At 34.6% G+C, this 24,181-nt stretch overlaps 1 protein-coding gene across 1 annotated transcript in view; it reads left to right on the top strand.

Moving 5' to 3' along the window:
• LOC128998038 (fatty acid synthase-like) overlaps positions 1 to 24,181 on the top strand; it is an 83,592-nt gene that overhangs the window by 48,667 nt on the left and 10,744 nt on the right. Inside the window, exons 17-33 of the mRNA XM_054423979.1 lie at positions 1,634 to 1,742; positions 3,565 to 3,840; positions 4,656 to 4,820; positions 4,917 to 5,083; positions 5,716 to 5,886; positions 6,513 to 6,761; positions 8,907 to 9,085; positions 9,494 to 9,670; positions 10,956 to 11,037; positions 11,587 to 11,769; positions 13,286 to 13,465; positions 14,733 to 14,925; positions 15,657 to 15,837; positions 16,271 to 16,398; positions 16,840 to 17,093; positions 17,440 to 17,713; positions 19,306 to 19,595. Coding sequence (XP_054279954.1) covers positions 1,634 to 1,742; positions 3,565 to 3,840; positions 4,656 to 4,820; positions 4,917 to 5,083; positions 5,716 to 5,886; positions 6,513 to 6,761; positions 8,907 to 9,085; positions 9,494 to 9,670; positions 10,956 to 11,037; positions 11,587 to 11,769; positions 13,286 to 13,465; positions 14,733 to 14,925; positions 15,657 to 15,837; positions 16,271 to 16,398; positions 16,840 to 17,093; positions 17,440 to 17,713; positions 19,306 to 19,595 — 3,258 coding nt within the window. The remainder of the gene's footprint in view (positions 1 to 1,633; positions 1,743 to 3,564; positions 3,841 to 4,655; positions 4,821 to 4,916; positions 5,084 to 5,715; positions 5,887 to 6,512; positions 6,762 to 8,906; positions 9,086 to 9,493; positions 9,671 to 10,955; positions 11,038 to 11,586; positions 11,770 to 13,285; positions 13,466 to 14,732; positions 14,926 to 15,656; positions 15,838 to 16,270; positions 16,399 to 16,839; positions 17,094 to 17,439; positions 17,714 to 19,305; positions 19,596 to 24,181) is intronic.

The following is a 24,181-nucleotide window of genomic DNA, read 5'->3' on the forward strand; positions in this document are numbered from 1 at the left end:
TCTACGACAATATCTGCCCTACAACACCATGAAATTATTGTATTCCTCAATGTGCGAGTCAATAATTAGATATGGCTTAAAAGCATGGGGAAGTGCTGCACACACAACCATGCTTAAAGTACAGACGCCCCAAACCAGATTATTAAAAATTATAGCAAAGCTTGATGGTGCTATTGTTGGGGCTAATCCTATTTGTTGTTTTGAGGTTACCAAATTGTTGTCAGTTGAAAAATTGCTCAAGTTCTTGTTAATTATAGAGTATTATTTCTCTAATAGATTTAAAGAAAAAAAACTCTCATAAGTACAATTCTAGGAGAACCTTTTATGTTATGCCTAGCGTGAACAATAAATATGCTAAGAGAACTAGACATTATTTAGTGCCATATTTGTTTAATGAGTTACCAATGAGTTTAAGTACCAATTTTAAGTCATGCTCTTCCTTAAAAGCTGAATTAGAAAGATCTTTAATTAATTGTTAAAGTTTTCAGAATTTATCTTTGTTAATATTTATAATTCTATGCGTTGTTATTGTTAAATATTGTTTAAATAGTTTTAGGTAAAACATGGGATTGTTACTTTACCTGTAGTAATTTGTTGTTTTTTTTTCCAAATATTTATTTACTTGTATTAAATTTGTTATATTAGTTTTCCTATTATTGTTAAAACAATGAAAGAAATGGTAATGAAATGTGAAAACTTATCTATTTTATACAACAGATTGGGAGAATAGCTTGTACCAGATAAGAAACTGACTGGAATTTTTGTGAATGGACTTTTGAACAGTTGCGGACAAGCCTACTGAGACTTTTGTAGCTTTGTATAAAATGTATTTTGTTTATTATGTTTTAGTTGCATGAAATAAATAAATAATCGTGAACCCTAGAATTCTCATTTGGTCATTTTATTGCTGTTCACGGACTTTCTGTAGTATTATCAGTTACAAAATTATTGATACATAATTTTACATGGGTTATATTAAGCTCATATTTAACAGATTAAGCATAGATGTCAAGTTAACAATATTGAATATTGGCCATCCTGCTAACTTGCCCATAATTTTTTTTTGCATGATTAAATTCTTGTTTTCTTTGTTTGCTAACTTGACGATTCCCAGTCAGCTGATGAGTCTTTTTATAAACAAACAAAAAACTTTTAGTTGTCATGCTAAATTTTAAACAAACAATATTTAAGTAGCATACATGAAGGGCACATTTTTTAAGAATAAGCGATTATTACTGTCACATAGACTGCTGATCTTTGGAGTTTTAAAAACACTTAGGCTGTTACCGTTACAGCGTTAGTGTATGCAAGCCCATGGACTGCAGTGAAGAGCTAGTTAAGGCACAAACAATGTCTGGCTATCAGCCCAACATGCTATATTTTTTAGGGTAATAAAATGTATGCATTGGTGTTAGGCAGTCTCTTCATGAATATGAAGATAAAAAAGCAGATATATTATTTAAATAAATAGTACATTTTACATAAATATAAATAACCATATTTAACACAGTATGATATATGATCTAATTTCTTGTGTTTTTTCAGCATGTAATCCACTGTTTGACGTGTCCATATGCATGTATATGTCTACTGGAACAAAACATTGATTCTTGAATCCTTGTTTGTGTCTTAGGTTTACATCTGGAAACTATTTTTGGAGGCGACCGCTCTAGAGTTCGAGAAAGAAACCATCCAAATAGAGGATATGATAATGAGTAGTCAAGTGATTTTCAAACCAATCTGTGAGTACACATGTCTCAAAAATGAACCCTTGTATATTCGATATTCTAGTTTTTACATTTGTATTCGTCATTTTTCTTACAAGGATGATGCATTGAACATTGTCGGTTATGAAATGTACCTATACAATTAAATAATAAAACACAAGAGTTGAACAGTGTGCAAATTATCCTAGTTTGAAGAATCAAACAAACATCCATATATAAGTACGTGTAATTATAAGACACTATAAATCTTCTCATAAACTTCATCTAAACATGATAGAATATAATTATCAGTTATGTGTAAATACAAAATTTTTTCAATTCACATTACCAATATCTGAAAAATCGACTCTCGATATCAAAAGCATTTTTTATACTTATGTGTTGGTTATCCTAAACCAACCCCTGTCTTTATGTCCTTCCATGAAGTATTTTGAGGAAATGGGGTGTTTTTTCAAGTAAAATAAAGCAATGAAAAATTGGAACCAGCAAATTTAAGTTTTATCCCATCCAAACACATTAAGTTTCTACCATATCAAAGGGAAATGAAGATCTAACATCAAAAATCAAAAATAAAATTTTATTTTCTGGTGTGCCAGCCTCATTTTTGTTAGTCAAGCCAAACTCGAGGTAATATTGTGATCTTCTTCAGTGGCCGTGTAGACATTTTATCATCATCTCCTGCGATCGTGGCGAAATTCTAATCATCTCTCCTGGTCATGTAGGTCATCGTTGAATCCCACGGTCCCAGGAACGTTATTTTCGTCTTCTGCCATTGCAAAAAAATCATGAATGTCTCCCGCAAACGAGTAGACATTATCGCCGTCATCCACAATTGAGGCAAGATTCTTATCATCTGCCGCGGGCATGTAGTCATCATCATCGTCTCCTGCACAATTGCAGCAAGTTCATTAATATTTTTTGGCCTTGTAAACATTTCCATCATCTTCCGTGATCGCAAAATTCTGTTTATATCCCGTGGTCACGGAAACGTTGTCGTCTTGCAGGATCGCGGCAAATTCATTAATATTTCTTGGCCGTGTAGACATTATCTTTGTATTCCACGATCGTGGCAAATTTCTCGGAATTGTCATCGTCATATTGTGCGATCGCAGCCAACAGCGGTAATTTTTGTAGTCATCATCATCGTCTCCTGAAGTCACTAAAACATCATCGTCTCTTAAACGATCGCAGCAAATTCATTAACATATTTAATAATTTTTGTAGTCATCATCATTGTCTCCTGAAGTCAATAAAACGTCATCGTCTCTTGCACGATCGCAGCAAATTCATTAATATTTTTCGGCCTTGTAAACATTATCATCATCTTCCGTGATCGCAAAATTCTGTTTATATCCCGTGGTCACAGAAACATTATTGTCGTCTTGCAGGATCGCGGCAAATTCATTAATATTTTTTTGGGGCATGAAGACATTATCATCCACGTATTCCACGATCGTGGCAAAATTCTCGGAATTGTCATCGTCATATTGTGCGATCGCAGCCAACAGTGGTAATTTTTGGATCACGCGATCATCGCAGACAAGTCGGGTAAGGGTATCGTAATCGACTTTTGACGATCGATTCTCGATATTGAAACCAATGTCTCGATGGTATCGAGAATCGACACATCCTACTTATTATAAAACCTAACACTGAATTGAATAACAATGATAAAATATCAGTTTAAAAGTCAACAATAATTTAAAATGTAGCACACTAACTTTAAAGTAGTATATTTCATTACAAGGGGTTAAAGTGTTCCAGCTCAAGAAATTAGTATAACTTATTTTTCTGATAACAAATGATTAGTGTGAGTATTTCTATTATTATATTTCAGCCCAGAAACTTTTGATGACGATAAGGAAAGGCACTAATAGCTTTGGAATATGCTTGCAAGAAAAGGACAAAGAAGGAGAAACTTTCTTGACTGGAAAGGTGAAGCACTTGAAATCACCCTCTTTGGACCCTCCTTCTGAGAAGAGGGACAAAGATGATGATGAGAAGGAGGATATAGAAGTTACAGATGAGGAGTTTGTTCACGTATTGACTCAGTTTGGCTACCAGCTGGGACCTCAGTTCCAACTTGTCAGAGAGTTGATCATGAAAAACAAAGGTATGGGGTCATCCATCTTCTGATTCAACTGAATGTATTTAACTTATTTCAGTTGTAAGGGCTTCTTGATACTTATTTATACATACTTATACGTATCATATTGATTGCTTGATACATACTTATTAATTGTTCATCCAATTCTTATTTTACTTACTAAAAGATTCATTAGAGTTTAATTAGTCAACTAAATCTACTTTTTGTTCATAAACTCCAATCTAAAATCTCATCAAAATGTTGACAACTCATCTATAATACATGTTTTCACAAAAAAATATTGAGAATACACTGAACATTGTATCAACAGACATAACAACATTAAATTTGGAATTACAATTAACTTTGTGACATGGGGGACAAGTGCCTAGATTTTTAAGGATTTTTTATGGGCTACAAAACTTACAGTTTACCTGGGTGGTAAAGAGTCCTCTCTGGAACAAGAAACACTTCACCTCCACACTATATATACAAAAGCAATGGCATTTCACTGACACTAACAGTATTTTCCAACAGGGAAGGTTTGAGATGAGAAGAAAAAAGTGTCCAGGTTTAATGGTGGCCGAATTGGAGAATCTTCCCTTGCCAAGCTCAAGCCACATCCCTCTGAACATGAAGCTTTTGGTCCAGAGTTGATCCTTGGAACTTCTCATAGTGGTTCCAAAACCTCATATGTAGTGAGGTTCCTTGAAAAATGCTATTGGACATTAATTGGCCATTCATATTAGAGAAAATGCTTTTTGATTTATCAGTTCATCCATCCAGACGAGTTTACCCTGAATAAGTAGATTTTTTCACTTATTTTAAACATTTATTTTTAGGATTCACTGCAAAGGTAGCTTGGAGTGGAAACATTGTTACTTTCCTTGATGCTGTCTTCAAGTTGGTGGGTTTTCTGGAGATGGAAGTGGAACAAAAGTTTTTGTACCCAAGTGCTTTCCGCACCTTGACTATTGACCCACCAAAGTTCTACGGATTAGAAAAAGGTATTTATGTTAGATAAACATGAAAGTGGATGTTATGTAAAACTTCTTTGAAAAATAAATAATTTGCCTACTAACTTTACCTATTCTTGCAAACAGGAACAGAGGTAGATGTATACTATGATTCAAGAAGCAAGATTCTGCAATGCAACGGCTTAAAGTTGGTGGGACTCATGATGTCTCCTGATCCTTCTGTTAAGAAGGAGATGCCAGAACTAACCTGGAACAAAAAATGCTTCATTCCATTCAATAGCGAAACCTCCAAGGTAATATACAATTATTGGTACATGTTTTCTTGGTATTATAAGTTTGCAACAGCTTTTTAATGAGAGATTGAATATTACCAAACACTTGTTAGAAAATGGCCACTCAGAGAAAATAGAGGATAATTTGTGTATGTCTTTAAGAACTGTCAGAAAGGAAATATTATGAATGCATGAGAAGTAATGTACATTTATGAGGGAAAATGTAAATAGGGATAAACTGATCAATGAACAAAAAAAATTCACTTTTGGTGGTACTTAAAGAACATTCATTTTACTTCTGGTAGCCAGTAGCAAAGTAATGATTAATTTGTTTCATTTACATGTGGTGCTTGATGGAGTCTCTAATCTCAATTTTAAGCTGTTAGGGAGTCTAAGTATATTTACCATACTCTATGCAAATGTTTCATCCATCACATTTTTTTACAGTTCATGTACCAATTTGGTGTGGATATTTCCAAGACCAAATGAACGAATGAGCTTACCTTGGAATCATTTAGAGTCCTCCAATTAATAGCAGAGCCTTTGTTTGTTACTGAACTGTGTTCTACTGACTTTATACGTATTCACTCAAACCCTTGATAGGTAGCAAAAAATAGCATATAAACTGAGTTGATCATCTGTTGTTTTATCAGTTGAACGAGTTCCTAACAGTCGGACTTCAAGTTGTTGCTGAGGAAGGTCTCAATAAATGGAGGCAGAAAGTACCTCAGCTGTCTATCATTGTGTTAAACGATAAGAGCGGAACCCAATCACTCATAAACAGTCCTCTTCAAGAAGTTATTGCCTCTTTGCCACAAATTAACGTAAGTTTTAATTTTAATTGGGAACCGATCTGATTAATTTTCAATAGTCATTTAAAGAATATGAGGTTTTTTAACTTTGGATGAAAGTGTTTGAGAACGGTACCTCTAGTCTCTATTTTTATTTTTAGCCCTCTTGTAAATGAAAAAAACCTGATCACAAGTGACGTCATGTATTCAGTTGTTAAAACGCCAAAATAATTTCAACTTAACTAAATTTTAAATTTTTTGACCAAAGTTTTAGTGGAATTTGTGAATTAGTTTTGACACATGAAAGCGTATAAAATACAATCAATTTTCATATTATCTAAATTCAAAACCACAATTGGTAGGTTTAAGGAGTGTACATATTGATCAAATTTGGCAAATGTATTATTTTATTGTGTGCTATTAACATTTAGTCCAAAAACACTTTTTACCTTCCCCGTAGCAGCAAACCTAAGCACTTGTTAAATCTAATGATATTTAACTGGTGAATAAATATGTCTTATTTATGGAAAAATTTTAGTATAACTTAAATCAGACAAGTTGAAATTAGCTTAGTTTGCAGGTTTGCTACGGCGGGGGTATTTATGTTATAGTAGCTGTAACTACATTGTTTTAAAAACCATCATGCATTTTTCCTTAAGACAAAAGTTGAAGAGATGGACGTTAGACAAGCTAAGGACAAGATGTCCGGAATGTTTCGTCCGGGGGAGAGCTGGCTGATAGTAGGAGGGTTCAGTTCTCTTCAGCAGCTGATAGGTTCACTGGGACCTAGTGGGTTCCTGCTGGCCTACGTACAGGATGTCCAAACACCTGTCAACGGTCCCACACTACTCAGACCTGTGCTGGTGCACCATGTCAAAGATGGCGGCAAACTTGTCCTGGTCAAAAAGGTAAGTTATTTAGAGCTAGTTTATAATCAAGATAACTCAAGAAGGTTTACCTATAATGGCTCTAAAAAAAAAGGCATTAATGCCAATTCGATTATATTACTGAGATTATATTATTATATTATTAATTATTTTGAATATACAGGGTGCGGAAAAAAACCCGATCTATCTGCAGGGCACTGTTCAGCGACAGGTCGTCCGAGAGTGGTGGGAGTAGGCTCGTTGGAAAGCCTACACAACGCCATTTTTTGTAGTCATAGAGCAGTGGTCGCCTGAGCTAGTGCGGTTGTTATGGAGTCGTTTTTGTAAAATAGGAATTCATTCATTCCTACTCAGCGGCAGTTTCATGCATTCTTTCAATTAAGGCGACATGGAGAAGTTCCGTTGCGTAGCACAATAATGCGGTGGGTTACTTACTTTAGAACAAAGGCTTCTGCGTTGAAAAGGAAGCTGACAGGCCTTCCAAAGTCAGATCAGACGCCAGACAACAAACATTCGATAGAGTTCGTGCTGCTGTGGAAAACAGTCCTTGTAGGCCCGCGCGAAAACAAGCGGCTGCCTTCAACCGCTCAGTTTATAATAAACTGCAACCTCCATTTGGAGGTTTGGATAAACTCCAACTTCACGTTTGGATAAACTTGCAACCAAATTCAAGACCGCTCAGTTATACGAATTTTGAGGTTAATTTTCATCTCTATGGATTAGAGTAATAATCTGTATAATTTGGTAATCATCCATACAGATAATCACAACGGAACCTCTCGATGTCGACCTAAATGAATAAAAGCACGGAACTGCCGCTGAGTTGCAATGACGAAATCATTACTTTTTAAAAACGACTCGATAACAACCGCACGTAGCTCATTCGACAACTGCTCTATGACTTCAAGAAATGGCATTGTATAGGCTTTCCAACGAGCCTACTCCCACCACCCTCAGACGACCTGTCGCTGAACAGTGCGCTGCAGAAAATGGATCGGTTTATTTGCCGCACCCTGTATGATAATATATTCAATTATCTTATTTATTATCTCTCAATTGTGACGCAGAAAATAAAAATGGACCTTTAGTCAACAAAATAAGTTTTAGAATACAAGAATTTTGTAAATTTTGAGTTAAAAAATACAGATTTTACTGTTTTGACCGAATATAATTCCTGAGTCTTTTCTTTACAGGCTTATGGGGCTGTTTTATGCGATGAAACCCCTATAACTATTTTACTCAACTTAGTACCCCATGACATGCATAAAAAATGGGAGATAGGAAATCGCTACATGGTGCAATAGCTCGGGACCTGAAATTTTCCATTTAAACATTGGTGGTAAACAACTTCTTGACAGCACTGTATGTGTTATTAAATTTACGGAAAGTAAATAAAAGATACTTCTAATAACACTTAAAACAAAACATATATTTAGTATTATACTGTTAACTGACAAGACGGTAAATATACATAAAAGATGGTAAGTGGTGATCGATATTGATTGGACACTCCAATAATTATCAGATCCAATAGGCAAATGACAAGAATCAAAATGGCGCCCCTACTTATATCCTATCGGCTATCGGAAGCTCTGGCCAATACATTTTTATAAGTACAACTGGAGTCGACATTTACTTCTTCATTAAGGTGATTAATGAACAAGAAAATTTCAACCCTGGTTGTATTTAGAAATAAGCTGATTAATGAAAAAGTAAATTTCAACAATCAAAATCGATCACCACTTTACCATCTTTTATGTATATTTACTGTCCTGTGAGTTAACAGTATAAGCGTAAATATATGTTTTAAGTGTTATTAGACTATCTTTTAATTACTTTCCATACATTGGTGGTATTCCAAAATTTAAGAAGTGGCTACATGCTTTGTATTCAGTGAATGATTTTCTAAAAAAAATAACTGGTTTTATTCTTATTGTTATAAGTTAACAAACTATAGTACTAAGATCACTAGCCAATTATTTAATGCACGCTATGTGCTTATTATAAATAAATAAAAATTAAATGAAAGCAACTTCAAGTCCCTTCAAAATCAAAACACCATTTTGAGGAAACTGGAGTTGCCTGCATCCCAGGAATGATTGATAGAACCACTAAAATATTATTATTTAATTTTTTTTTCTCCTCAACCTCTGAATCTCTGTTTAGCGCACGGAGGTTGAGCAGTTGAAAATCGTTGAAATAGAGGACAACTCTTGGCTCTCAGAAGTGTCAGGTGTTTGTGACTGTTCTGACCAAGGATTTGCAGTAGCAGTGGTCAGCAGAACCAAGGGACCGGCGGAGGTCCTACCTGTCTTGTCTAAACTGAAATATGCCCACAGAGTAAGGTAAATACATTCCAACTGAGACAGGAATAGAGTCCCATTTGTGATCAAGTTAAAACAACTCTAAAAATGTGTTGTTTTTAATTATATTATCTTACCGTTTTCGAGCTATAGTTGTAAAAAAACCGATTTTCTCAAAAAAAGGGGGATTTAAGGGATTTTTTTGGGGGGTCGTAATTTGAAAATGTAACTTTTAACTTTTTTGTATCTGGGTGGTGTGGAACCAAGACGGACCTCCACAAAAATTCAGATCCTTAGTTATTCTAGAAGAGGGTAAACATTTGTATACCTGATCAGTGAGTCAGTGAGTTACACAAGTGGCGGTATATCCTGTTAAAGTATGTGCACGGGTGGTCTGATTCACCCCGTATAAACCTAACTGTAGAGCTGATTCAAATATGTGTTTGGTAGGTGTTTATTCTTGGAGAAGAATTCTCCAAAGTTTTCACCTCAACTCCCTCTTTACAAGAACCAGCTAAGTCTGGGATTGGCTGTGGGCGTGTTATCTCATGGAGAGTGGGGAACTGAATGTCTTCTTCCCTTCACAACAGAATCTGCCAAACACCTAAGCAAAGGTGTAATCATCAGGTACGGTAAACAATAGGAAGCTTAAAAAGAAAATATTGATAATTAGGGAAAACATATACGCACAAAAAAGCTGGAAGTGAAAGGAATCCACGAAATAATGTTTTCTCTTTTAGCGGATTTCCAATATAGGGAATAAGCTATCGTTTAGTTATTCCAGGTTCAAGAACTTAAATAATATTAAAGTAGTTGTAGTTATTACCTTTTGTTGCCAATGCTCCTGAGTCCTGAATAGTAGTTGTATATTCTATGTACATTATGCTACCTTGTGTGGCATCTTTAAGGGGTCTTCCTACACATCACACTAACACTATTGTCTATATAACTATTTACAAAATTTGACAGTAGTGTTAGTGTTAGTGTGATGGCAGAAAAAGAACCCCTAAAGATGCCACACAAGCTCGAAAAATTTACATTAGGTTTTATAAAACTACTTCTGAAGAAGACAGGCAACAAAAAATGTGATAGGATACTAATAACTACTTTCATATTGTTTTTAATTTGTATTTTTAAAAATTATACAAAATTTCCTAGGATTCTTGCCAAGCTTCTCTTATATTCATTTGTTTATAAAGTTACAAATTCAATACTATGACAATTTGATTGAGCTATTGCCATATGTTGTTTTACTATTGCATTTCCTTTATTTTTGAATTAGTCAAGATTTTAGCAAACCATGCTTCTGCAAATATTTTGTTGACTGGGACGGTGGCGTCGTCCTGTAATCCAGCTACTTGGAATTCAAGAATTGTGAATATTTATAGTTATGCACTGTGGAAGCGATACTCCCTGGTGTGGATTAACGTCCACACTAGTGAATACTACGACTATCCACAGTACCATCCTGATAATTAGACCAATTTGTTAATTACAGGGAAAAATGTGGTTTGGATTTCTCTATAAATTGTATGTCCCTTAGTTGTCATTGGCTGCATTATTAATTAACAGTTGTGTCTAAGGAACATGTTGGCCTTAGTCACTAACAAGACTACAAGATAGCGCCACTCATCTCCATTCATACTTGGCTTAAAGTACCTACATTCGTATGGTCGACATTTCAGAATAAAGTATTAAAAAAATTACTATCAAAAATAAAGAGAAATTTAAACAGTTAAAAAAATTTAATACATTACATTAACGGTTATTTTAAATATTTTTTTTGTCCAAAATATGTTTACTGCACTGTATCATTGAAACCAAATTTGGTATTGGTGTGTGCCCCAAAATTATTGTAACCAAGCATTGGACAAAATCCTTGCTATGTAATCATTACTTTTGTTTGTTGCAGTTCTGATACCAACCTAGATATAAATGTGGTAGCTTTGAATACAACCAATCTCACCTATTATGAAGAAGAAGTCCCTGACATGGTAAAACTTCATAGCTCTATTGTTTTAGCAAATTTCTCTGTAGGGAAATATCTATTTACTGGAGTCTTTATAGTAAGACCTAGGTCTCTGTGCTCTTTTGTATTAGGTTCTCCAGAAGCCAAAAACACTGTTTGTCCAAATTTTCATTAATGTGTGTGAGGCAGATAACTCTTTTTAAAAACTCCCCAATTTTGATACAATTTTAGTGAAATGAGTAAACTATTATCTATTTCTTTTCAAAACAATATAAGGGAACATAAAAAAAGTTGTGTGTTTCAGCAAACTTTCCCAAGGGGAAGTACCTTTTCTCAAATTAATGAAATGACATTTTCATTCCTCACACAATTTTTTCAAAACTGTAATTATAAACGTATTATACGTTAATTCATAATACCTAATGCTAAATTAATTAAAAAATATAAAAACACAGACATTGTAAATAGTTAAATATTTTTTTTTGCTAAACATTTTCTTCAGTTTTATTTGTTTTAATTCATCCCAGGAGGTTACAGTATTCCCTTCTGGACGGCTCATTTCTTCTGTTGACAGATTCATGAAGATGTGAAGTGTGTGGACTATTGTGGTACCAGGAACAGTGGTGAGAAGGTAATGGGCATCGGCCAGTTCGATTCCCTCACCAACACCGTCACTCCGGATTCCACTCTTTTGTGGCCTGTGCCTCAGCATTGGTCCATGGATGATGCTACAACTGTTCCTGTTGCTTTCACACTGGTTAGTGACATTTTCAATTTAACCATTTGTGTTCTAGCCATTTTTGGGTGTTTGCATACATAGACATATATAACAGTAGACTCTTGATAATTGAAATGAAACTATATAAAATAAAATAAAAAAACTAGCCTACTTTATTGCCACAAAACATTTCACAGATCCAGCGTAGCTGGTGAAACAGGTGACATTGTCAGATCTTAAAAGCTACATTTACTTAAACTAAAATACATTTGCTTTTTGTTTAAATAGTCGAAAAGTGAATAATCATTTTTCTCTATAAGGTATTGTTTAAAATAATTTTAAACTTTGAAACACTTAACATTTCTTTGAACATAGTAGTATAGACCAATAGAATTAAATATATTCACCGACAGCAGTGCTGCAGTTATCATAAGTTCTGGCGTCCAGCGCTGGGAGTGCCGTGTAGTTAAGACGCACTCGCTACATAACTATACGGCGCTTCTAGCGGTGGATGACAGAACTTGTGCTAACGGCAGCCCTGCTGTCGTTCTATATTTAATTCTATTTGTCTATGATATAAGGTTAGGTAGTGGGTAGTAGAAGTCTTAATTGGACAGTTACTGAATGGAGAGGATATAGGATTACTGAAACTAATACAACAATTAACCGTTAAGCAAAGACAAGGTAAGATGTTTTTAGCGAATTTCCCTATAGGGAAGTAGCTATTACCGTAGGTCTCATGGTAAGACTTAGGCCCGGGACCGATTTACTTTTTCATTTTGATGTCCCCAGAGGCCAAAAACACCACTCGTTCAAATTTTTATATATGTGTGTCCGTGAACACGATAACTTGAGTAATTTTTATCCGATTTTGATGAAATTTGGTTTGAAGGTGTAAGGCGGGATAAACTTGAATGAGTTTGCGATCCAGCATGATCGGACCATGGGAACAGGGTTTTATGGGGGGTTTTATAGGGTAAAAATTGGTTTTTCTCACTTTTGACCCTCAAAACACAAAATTTCCCAATTTTTCTCTAAACCTTCTTAAAGAGCTTAAAAAAACAAACAATTCAGTATATCAAAGTGTTTTTGTACGGTTATTGGTTACGGAGAAAACTAAAAAAAATGGTAAATTTAAAATTCCCATGTTATTCTTATGGAGAATATTGTAAAATGTTGTAGTTTGCTTGTTTATGGATATCTTTTGATCAAACTTAGCAAATATATTCATTTTATACTAAGCAATAATTATTTTACTTAAAACACACACTTAATTAGTTTCCTTGTAGCAGCAAACCTAGGTACTCGTTAAACCTAATGTTATTAAAATAGATCAATTAAAAATCAATTCAGCCAAATGGAAATTCGCTTAGGCGTCAGGTTTGCTGCGGCGGGGGTATTTCATTATTATGTTCTTCTTGACTATGATCTGGTGTTCATATTAATCTGTTCAGACAACACACCTTTTTATTAGTTATTAACTCTCAAGAATATTGGTTCTGAAAAATATTCTACCTGAAAAGTAAAATTCGTACTCATTAATGTGGTATTTCAGGCCTACTATGCTCTTATTGAAAAAGTAAAGTTGAAAGCGCAACAGATAGTCCTGGTCCACATGGGTTCCAGTCCAGTAGGCCAGGCCTTCATTGCAGTAGCTCTACAAGTAGGAGCTGACGTGTATACCACCATAGACAGCCATGACCAACTTCAGTCTCTAATGAGGAGATTCCCCCAGGTAATCCTGGTGTGAAAGATTTGAAGGACTTTTTAAGGATATATCTGATGTAAGACATATTACTTACGATATTCAGCTCAAAATTCTGGATGGTGATTTCAGGACATGTTTCGAGCTTCAGCTGAGCACTAGTAAAGTATATTCCACCAAAATGGCTTCGTCATGGTTCTTGAATACACAAAACACGTACACGGACAGTCTGTCCCCGACCCACGGCGTGACTGTATGTTCGTCCCAGCAGGCCTGCATCGTTGTCTGTACCTGTTTTCGTAAAAACACTAAACAGTATTATTTTCTTTTATGTCTACAAGTTGTGTACGTGTATTGTGTGTCCAAGAACCATGACGAAGTTCTTTTTGGTGGAATATACTGCTCAGCTTAAGATGAGACATTTGTTTCGAAACATGTCGTGAAATCACCATCCAGAATTTTGCGCTGAACGGTGTAAGTAATATGTCTTATAATAATCATCTCCAGCTCAGGGGCTCGACAATGAATTTTGATATATCTGTATTTAGTAGACATCGCTTTCATCCAGGACTAGTGCCTTGTCTGAACAAAGAAACTAAACCAGCAGAAGTCACTACAAAAATTAATGGAATACGTTTGAAAACTACACATGAATAGTGCAAAATTAGTTAACTGCAGTATGTACCACAAGACAAAGAGTTTTTTTTTTTATTAACAAAAATGGATAAACTTCAGACATCAATGATATACCATTCATCTTAAGGACTCAAATCATTCAATTAAGTAATTTCTTACCCTGAATTGATGACCTGGATTTTTAAAGGGTTAGTTTTTTTATGATTCTTGTACAGTATTTGATTTGAACTCAATTTGTAAATTCAAGGCTATGTGGGATTATCATTGTGGGTTTTATTAGAGGAAGATTCCCAATAGAAAAGACAGTTCTAACTCGAGAGATCTATCCTCTTTTTTTTCCAAATAGCTTAAAAACTTAACTTTAAAACTTAAAGTGGGCTCCAAACTACTTGATTACAATATTATTAAATATTAAAAAGCTATTTCTGGTGGATCGGAACCCAGACCTCAATATTAAAAGTACATACCTTTATCAACTAGATTAGCCGCACCTCACCCAAGATTTATGACACGTTGAAAATTTGTTCCCCACTTAAAGGTAGTTCAAAGATATCTTGAGTCGTAGAAGAATTATTTTTGTTATATTTTTAGAAACCTTACAAATAAAATTTGTTCCCTAACTAAAGAATGGAATTTTAAAATTAAATTTGTTTGTTGACAGCTAAAGGTAGATCAAGTGCTACCCCTTGAGCACTTTGACATCAAAGTGAAACAAATGACAAAGGGAGAAGGAGTCAAAGTAGTGGTCAACTGCCTTTTAGAGAGTGAAACAGCATTGTCAGTCAATGCTCTCGGAAACGATTCTTATTTTATACATCTGAGCTCCATTGATCTCCGGAACAGAGAAATTGTTGGTAAGGCCCTTCTTGTACATTGATGAATATCTTCAGAAACTTGATTGTGCCTGATTCCCCAAGGGGAAGAAGATTATCGAATGTAGCCTGTTTGTGGAGATTGTATGTCAATTGACACTTTGTATATCTCGTCCCTCAGTAGCTTAGGATATTATTTGCAGAGCAAGGAGCTGAGTCTGTAGTGCTCGACAAATCATTAAGACTCAATATCTGCGTAACCAAGGAATCATAGACCTTACTGCTTAATAGATATGGTCAAAACCCTAAACGTTGAATCACTAAACTCCTAATCGTTAAACTGAAACCCAAACTTTAAAATCAAATCTCAAAACTCAAATTGCGAAATCCTATTTACTTTCAGGAAACAGGATTCATTATATTAAGAGTATGGCCTAAATTACCCACCGTATGTAATGTATAATATCTCTGGCCAAGCGATCTCAGTCAATTTATTAAAATCTAATGAAAAATAATAAAACAAACAAACATGATTTGCAAAAGCGTCGGTTCTATCGAGCTGATCTAGCCAAATCTGGCTCTCCTACCCCCACTTGAAAATATTTAAGAGTTGCACCAACGTACAAGATGAGCAAGTCAGGGACTTTCAAAATTATTCTATATTCTTTTACTTATGGCTCTATATGGTATATATTTTCAGGGGCTTACTAGTTTAATATTCTATATGTGAAACAACTGACACATATTTATGATTATAATAACTCTTGTTTTAGGGTTGTGGGTTTTCATCAGGAATGCCCACATGTTTGGAATCTCACTTTCAAACATTATCAACGCAGATCCTGATACCAAAACAAGACTGAGTACATTCTTAAAGGATGGATTGAAGAAGGGAGTTGTCAAACCCTTAAAAAAAAGGATTTTTCCACTTTGTAACTACCATCAAGCAACTAAGTAAGAAGTTTTAAGTTCACCTTTGTAGGCTACTTTATCTGAAGATGTTAAGCACTGTATTATTTTTTGCATACTTTGAGACAAAATTTAAATTTTTCTTATAAATAGGCATGTCTAGTACTTATTTCTGGGTCAGAATGTAGGTAATTAGTGAAAGTAAAACCACTAACAACTCTAGTAAAGATATAAAGAGATTTGAAATCTCTAAAATACGACTTTACACTAATTTCGATAGGTTTTTTGAATCTTGTAATTATTTGTAGCTCACATATTCTTGTTCCTTTATTGCAAGCGGTATCACTTCCAACAAAGTATACTGATTAACTGCCTTGTTTATCGTATGACAATTCAGAATCATTAAATGAGGCTTGTGTCACTACATAACAGATTATATGTTTCTTGCAACTATATTAACGATTGTCGTTTTATGTAGCAATTTACACCAGAGGTGTTTTGATGAGAAGACTGTAGTGATCATCAAACCTGAAGGTCGAAGTGAGTTGTCGACCAATTCTTTGCCAGGCTTCCACTGTCAGCCGCAGTCTACATACATCATCATCGGTCAGTATTCAACAACTCAACATCGTAGTAGGGTCTTGCTATTTCTATATGGTACGACTATACACAGTGCAGTTCGAGATAACCTCTTTAGCTGTACCTGTCCATCCTCAGAAGACACAGTATTGTCGATATAGGGATTTATTTGATCCATCTGTAGTATTAAAAAATCAAATATATAGTCAGTATTTACATAGAATATTGTTGTTTTTTGTGGAGGTGAAGCTTGTTTCTATTGTCCATGCCAGAGGTACATTTTAGTAGAGATACTGATTTGATTGAGGGACAGCAGTCCGAACCCCATGTATAGGATTTCACCAGTCACTTTTGCAATGGTTCTAACCCCTTGGAAAACCCTGATGGTTATTTATTCGTATCATGGTGTGGTTTGTACTGTTACATCATGATAGCCTTTTTCCAATGCCTATTTGTTATAACTCTTAGGTTCATGTGAAGACCTGTGGTTGGACCTAGCCCAGTGGTTGGTAGGTCGAGGTGCTCGCCGTCTTGTGCTCGCTCCCACCTATGCTCACCTCAACACCAGCAATGCTCACCGCCTGGATCGTCTAATCAACCTCAACTATGCTCGAGTCATGCTCACCTCTGCCGCGAGGATCGGAACTTATGATGATGCAACGATCGTTCTCAACGAGGCCATTAAGCTGGGTCCAGTGGGAGGCATCTTCTTTGTTGGACTGGTTAGTGGTGAACTTTTCAATCTTGTCCATCCCTTGATTGCCTCATGCTTCAATTTCTTATACAGCTTCTCTTTGAGGTGTAATGTTTTCTAAATTTTGACAATTAAAAAAAAAATGAGTATAATCTGTTTTCTTTGAGGGCCTAAATACTTGCTGAGATGAAGGTACCTGGGAATAACACTATATTGGAGCTATAAGCTGGTTAATTTATCCTCAAAGTTATTGCAGACTGACTGAAATTGATATTTTATTTGATCTGATACCAATAAATAACTTGTTTTATCTTTGTCAAATGGGTTTACAAACTCAATAAAAGAGTAAATCTTGATACTCACTATTGTTTCAGGCAGAGAATAGTCCTACGATAGCACATGTAGACTCTGCAGCCAGACAGCAGATCCCTGATCTACCCCAGTTTGTGTGTCTGTTAGGAGGAAGCACTGCAGTCTGCCAGTCAAGAGCAAAACTTGGCTTCTCATCAAAGCTTGTACAAAGTGAAAAACCCCTCTATAGACCTCAGACCATCTTATCCTGCCTGTCAAATGTACTCACAGACACCAACTCCATATCCTACAACTACCTTGTTTCAGACGCTGTAGAAACTTCGAGTAACGCAGAAGGTAGGCTACAATGTTACGTCTTGATAGTTTGAAATATGAAATAGGCATAAGAAATCTAGAAAAAGTTTCAGACTGGATGTCCTAAGATCTTATGAGTGATTCCATACTGACGCTATGAAAACTATAAATAATCCAGGTTATTTTATTTTGCTATGTAATTTAAACTGCCGTGTAAATATCAGATAGTTTATTTTGAATTCATTCTTTCCCCACTCTACAAAACTGTGGGACAAAAAACAAACATCCAGGAATATCCAATAGTATGTAATACAACATAGCACTTGGCTTACAACAAATTTTGTAACATATTTGTTCTTTTTTTACTCTATATTCATTTTTGTTTCATCTTATTATTACTTACAATACATTTTGCTTGGCTGTTATTTTAACAACAGAAATTAAACGGAAGAAGTAAATACCCCCGCCGCAGCAAACCTGCAGACTAAGCGAATTTCCATTTGCCTGATTTGATTTTCAATTAAATCTATTCAAATAACATTAGTTTTAACGAGTACCTAGATTTGCTGCCTACAGGGTAATAAAGTGTGTTTTTTAGTAAAATAATAATAGCTTGGTATAAAATAAATAGATTGGCCAAGTTTGATCCAAATATATGCATAAACAAGCAAACTGCAACAGTTTACTTATTCTCCATAAGAAAAACATGGGAATTTTTAATTTACAATTTTCTCCATAACCAATAACCATACAAAAACACTACAATATACTGAATTATTGGTTTTTAAGCTCTTCAAAATGGTCTAGAGGAAATTTAGGAAATTTTATGTTTTGAGGGTCAAAAATGAGAGTAACCAATTTTTACCCCATAAATCCCCCCATAAAACCCCGTTCCCATGGTCCGATCATGCTGGTTCGTGAACTCGTTCGAATAAACGTAGGTTTACACGTTTGTACCAAATTTCATCGAAATCGGATCATTTTTGCTCGAGTTATCGTGCTGACGGACACATATATATATATATATGAATTTGAACGGATGGTATTTTTGGCTTCTAGGGACATCAAAATGAAAAAGTAAATCGGTCCCGGGACTAAGTCTAACCATGAGACCTACGGTAATAGCTTATTCCCTATAGGGAAATTCGCTAAAAATAAACATTTCATCTAATAGATCTGTAACTGGATTGAAGTTTGTAACTGATATATCTCTGTGTGCTTTAACTTTAAAACTTCATCCTAAAAATCAATATCAAATCTTTTCTACTGCGTGGAAATTATCCTATAAACATATTTCTGGTTTATGAATTGTAGAATAAACAGGATGTGAGAGGCAATCTATATTTCTGGTTGGATTAGCTTGATACTAATTGTTTTCTATATGTTGAAAAATCTATATACTTCAATAGTATATTCGCTTACTAGGGAAAATAGCAGTGGGGTGTAGTTTTACTAGTCTTAATTTTATGTTAGTTTTGATAAACCACATTGGATACACTTTTAATTGTGTGGTTGGTAGCTAGTACCAAATGCTTGGGGAATGATGAATGAAAATTGCTTGGTATTAGTTTAGTGAAGATAAAACATCATGTAGCCTTCTCAACACTGTATATTTACACTGTTCTTTTTCTCAGACACATGGTACATGGTAGAAGAGGACCCCTATGTTTTCCTTCCATCAACTGTTGAAGATTTGCTAGTCTTAGGACAAGACGTTAGTTGCACCCCTTGCTTCAAGGAGGTAGCCACTCGTTCACCCCCTCATTGGAACATCAAATACAATGTTCTACCTGTGTTTGTGTTGCCTGGTATATCAGCTGCCAGTCTGTACCCCTTCATCTCTCATCTGATGCACCCTGCGTACTGCGCCCCTCTCTGTGACGCCTCTCTTTCTGTCGAGAGTTTGGCCGAAGCATTGCAAGAAGTGAGTAAAAATAAGATAAGCTCATGAATTTAGTATTATGTTTAGTAAGCTCATATATTTTGTTACTATTTTTATTTTTATTTTAAGGGAGTTATGTTCAATACTGCAAAACTTGTTGAAATGTGTACTTTTTGGTAGTCACATGCTAAGACCTTTCTAACGACACCTTGGACATGGTGATCGGTAGCACCACCAGTCACTCATATTTTTACTAAACTGTTTAAAGGTTAAGAATTATTATTTCATTGTTGCTTCAAGCTACATTCCTGCAAGCTATAACATTTTTACTGAAAGTTTTGTTCAAGGAAAGGCTCTAGGGCAGGATTTTGAATTGTAGAAAAAGGAGGAAAGCAGCTAGCTTACCTTGAAAGTGTAGGTAGACCATAGAACATGTAGAAAAACACTTTGCACACAATATTTTGTCCCCTGAAGGACTTTTTCAAGTGTAGAGAAAGAGTTTACAAATTACAAAAAAATATATATATTTGTAATTTGTAAACCCTTTCTCTACACTTGAAAAAGTCCTTCAGGGGACGAAATATTGTGTGCACAGTGTTCTACATGCTACAGTGTGCTACATGTTCTATGGCTTACCTACACTTTCAAGGTAAGCTAGCTGCTATCCTCCTTTTAGTATTCTTACTGAAAGGTGTCTTTTAATCAAAAGGTTCTATACCGGGTGTCCCATAATACTCCCCCCTGGTTAATCTTTTAATGGCTACATATATTAAAGTGTGTGACATCACCATGGTCACGTGTACTGAAGGTTATTTGAAAATTTACAGCCATGAAAAAAATAAAAGTGATGGAATGTAAAGTTTCAGTTAAATTAACTCTAACATTTCTTGCCATAACTTTTTGAAAAATTCATTGTATCTACGTCGGATTTGCTACTTGATAGGGGTTGCTATTTTAAAATTTTAAGTTTCCCCCAGCAACCCCTATTTGGGGGTGGGGGTGAATTTCAAAATACCACCAAAATGTACTTTACATTACCCTAGTAACTTGTATCGAAGCTCGTTTGAATTTATGCAGCTGTTCAAGAATTAACTAGGAGGGGGGGGGGGGTATTATGGGACACCCGGTAGTCTATAGTCTCACAAAAAGTCATAACAGGAATTCTGTTCTGTTTCTGTTCAATGAAATGGCGACCATACATAGTAGGTATTTTAAGCCAAGTACAATACAATACAATACAATACAAATCATCTTTATTCATCAAGTATTTTACAGCAAATACATGAATTGCGTCACAGAAAGGAAAAGAGAAGCAAAAAATTAGGTATACAAGTATCCTAAATAATAGATTACAAACATAAATCATAACATAACATAGTTCTAATCATTTAAATTCCAAAACTCTTCTATTGAATATAATGATTTAGATTGCAAATAGTTTTTCAGTAGTTTTTTAAAGCTACTGTAATTATGTTCATTGAAAATATTTTTGGGTAGGCTAAATAAAAATTTGTTGCCAATGAAACTGGTTTTTTTCTCAAATAACTTCAATCTGTGTTGTTCTACATGCCTGGTGTTTCGTAAATTGTAACTGTGGAAATTTTTAGTTTGATAATCTGAACTTTTTACATGTAGAATAGTTTCAAAAATGTATAAATCATAGATGGTCATTATACCCAATTTAGAAAAATATTTTTTCACTGATTCTCTGTTTTTTATACAAAAGATAATTCTAAGAGCTTTTTCCTGTTGACGTAGAATTTTGTCTAGGCTTTTTTTTTTGTGGTACCACCATATAAAGCTATTCCATAAGCTATATGTGAATTTATTAAAGCAAAATAAATAGTTTTAAGAGTTTCAATGCTTGAGACACGGGACATTTGTCGCAAAGCATAAATACCAGTTGTAGATTTTTTTACCACATGTTTCACATGCTCATCCCAGGTTAAATGCTGGTCTAATATTAGAATGAAGTATGAATAGAGATGAGTGTAGGATGAGTGGCGCGATCTTGCAGTCTTGTTAGTGACTAAGGCCAACATTCCTTAGACACAGCTGTTAATTAATAGCCCATACAGCTAATGGCAACTAAGGGACCTACAGTTTATAGTGGAATCCGAACCACATATCATCCGAATCAAAGTTTAAGTCACTGGTGAGACCAGTGGCGTAACAGAAGGGCCCACAGGGCCTGCAATGCGGGGGGCCCGGGTGCTGAGGGGGCCCGCGAAACGGTGAGCGGGAAACGGTGAGCAGAGAGGCCCGTGAGACGAGTGGGACCAAAAAATTAGAGTTTGTTCTTATTTAAATGTATTATCAATCATTCAATAATTGTATTGAACAAGTAATAACATTGATGTTATTAATAACTAGCAGATTACCCGTCCTTCGTACGGGGTTGGCATATAAGTATAAAATGCTTATTGCAGCTGTTATACTCGATCTTTGCGTTTGCAATGTGAGAAAACACGGTTTGAGAAAATTTTCTTCCTCAAATTTACAGTATGCTATAGTATTTCACATCTACCATAGCCATAATGTTCTAGCACTTCACCTACACAATAGAGAAGATAGATTATTAAAAATTTGCAAAGTATCACAAATTATTCATGAAATTAAAAACATAAACATAACTGTAAACAATCCTACTTTGACAGTTCTCATTGCGTATAACAGTTTTGTTTCTGCTTATTTCAAATAAGCTGTTTTCATAAATAATGAAACAAATAATAGTGATGCACCCTGTAGGTAAATCTTATAACTTTGTAATGCTTTTGCATATCATAGAACCAACTCTTTTAGTTGAAACAGCTGGCTCAATTCTTTAATTCCCTTTAAATATGAATACTCATAAGGTTAACATGGAGAACTGCAGAGCCACTGGGGCGGAGCCCTAAAGGATTTTTGAAATAAGAATATGCCTATATGTTAATCGGGAATGTGAGCTATCATCATGCCAAAAGTCAGCTGTTATAAACTTTAGAAATATTGCTGTGCCTTACCAATACAGTCTTTTGAAATATTAAAGATACTATACCTATAGGTACTATAAAATATTTTGAACAAATAATTTATCATTAAAGACAGTAGACAAAACTAATATGATTATCAAAACACCAAGGACTGAAAAATGTAATAGCAAATACAGTATAGGTTTCACTGCATCTCTGATTCTACTCTACAAAAATATCAACAAACAACTTAATATACAAACCAGTTCTTTTAATCAGTTCCATCGTCCATTGTCTTTACATTTTGCACACTTACCATTAAGTAGACATAGTAATGGATATTTCATTGATTTTAGAAACAAAGGAACACTGTGTACTGCTTAGTTTTATGATATTTTCCTTGGTTTAATTTAATCAGTGGTGTGGCGAAACATAAATAATAAATTTATCAAATAAAGTAAATGTGAACTGAAAGCTATGTTAAGTTAAAATAAGAGTATTTTGTATTACCATTTGATAATTAATTATACACATATACAACAGATTTTAAAAAACAAAACTCAACGACGTACAATTTAGTTATTGATGATATTCTTTAGTTTAATTTAAGCATAGGTTTAGCAAAACACAATAACTTAATTTACCTAAATATACATAAAAAAAAAACAATGTGTTGTGCAAGTTATGTTAAGTTAATCTAACACATGTGAAGCAGTTATAATTTATTTGAAGTAGCCTCCAAATTCATATAAAACATCTATACATTGTAATTTTCATACTGTTTCCATGAAATCATATCAATAATATTATTTTCATAACTTAGACGCTTAAAAAAAAATCCAAAGCAGAGCCGGAGTTGATACAGCAACGGTTATAGAATCTTATTTTTATATAATCATTGGCATAGTTTTAGAATAAATAATCCATGATAAAAGGTTAGATTAAAATAAACCTACCTCATAGTTATGGAAAATATTATATTTAATTTCTTTGTATCAGCTGTCTAAAGTTATGCAGTTTAGCAGTTCTTCTTGTTTACATTTAAATGTCAAACCAAATGTAAACAAACATTGTTAGTATTCTCATCACAGCCATGGAGACCAATCAATATTTACTTTTAAAATCTTCACCTCAGAACTTTTAAAGCCAAAGGGGCAAAGCCTACGGTCAGTATCCAAATGTGAATAGTCCTATAATGGTCCTTTGTATGGTAACTATGTTTTTGTAAAATTTTAGCCCAGTTGGTTCAGTAGTTTTTGCACCTATTAGTAATACACATACAGACAGACACCATTAGATTTTTATATAATAGTATAGATATGTTGTTATCAGTTATCGTTTAATTTCGTTAAGCCTCTTCATTGATAACGAACTAGGGTAACACATTTAACGTGTTATAACATTGGTACTTTGATTATTATGCAATCTTACTTTCGTTACCGAGAAATATTTTACTTCTCGGTATTTCGTACAATGTTTATGTCGTCTGCAAACATTTTGTTACTTTGGAGCCTGGAGTCTTGAACGTTGGCTGGGGCTTTTAATATTGTATTATTTTAATAGTTTTGTCCTAATATTGATTGTAGTTTGTTAAATACTCTGTCTATCAGTGCTTCCTCTATTGACTGATAGGAGACATTATCTACTCTACTGACTGTGTTTGGTAGCCCATATATA

The sequence above is a fragment of the Macrosteles quadrilineatus genome, unplaced genomic scaffold (genome assembly GCF_028750875.1).
Source record: "Macrosteles quadrilineatus isolate MER2022 unplaced genomic scaffold, UCM_ALF_1.0 Scaffold_7__1_contigs__length_78375512, whole genome shotgun sequence".
Taxonomy (NCBI): Eukaryota; Metazoa; Arthropoda; class Insecta; order Hemiptera; family Cicadellidae; genus Macrosteles; species Macrosteles quadrilineatus.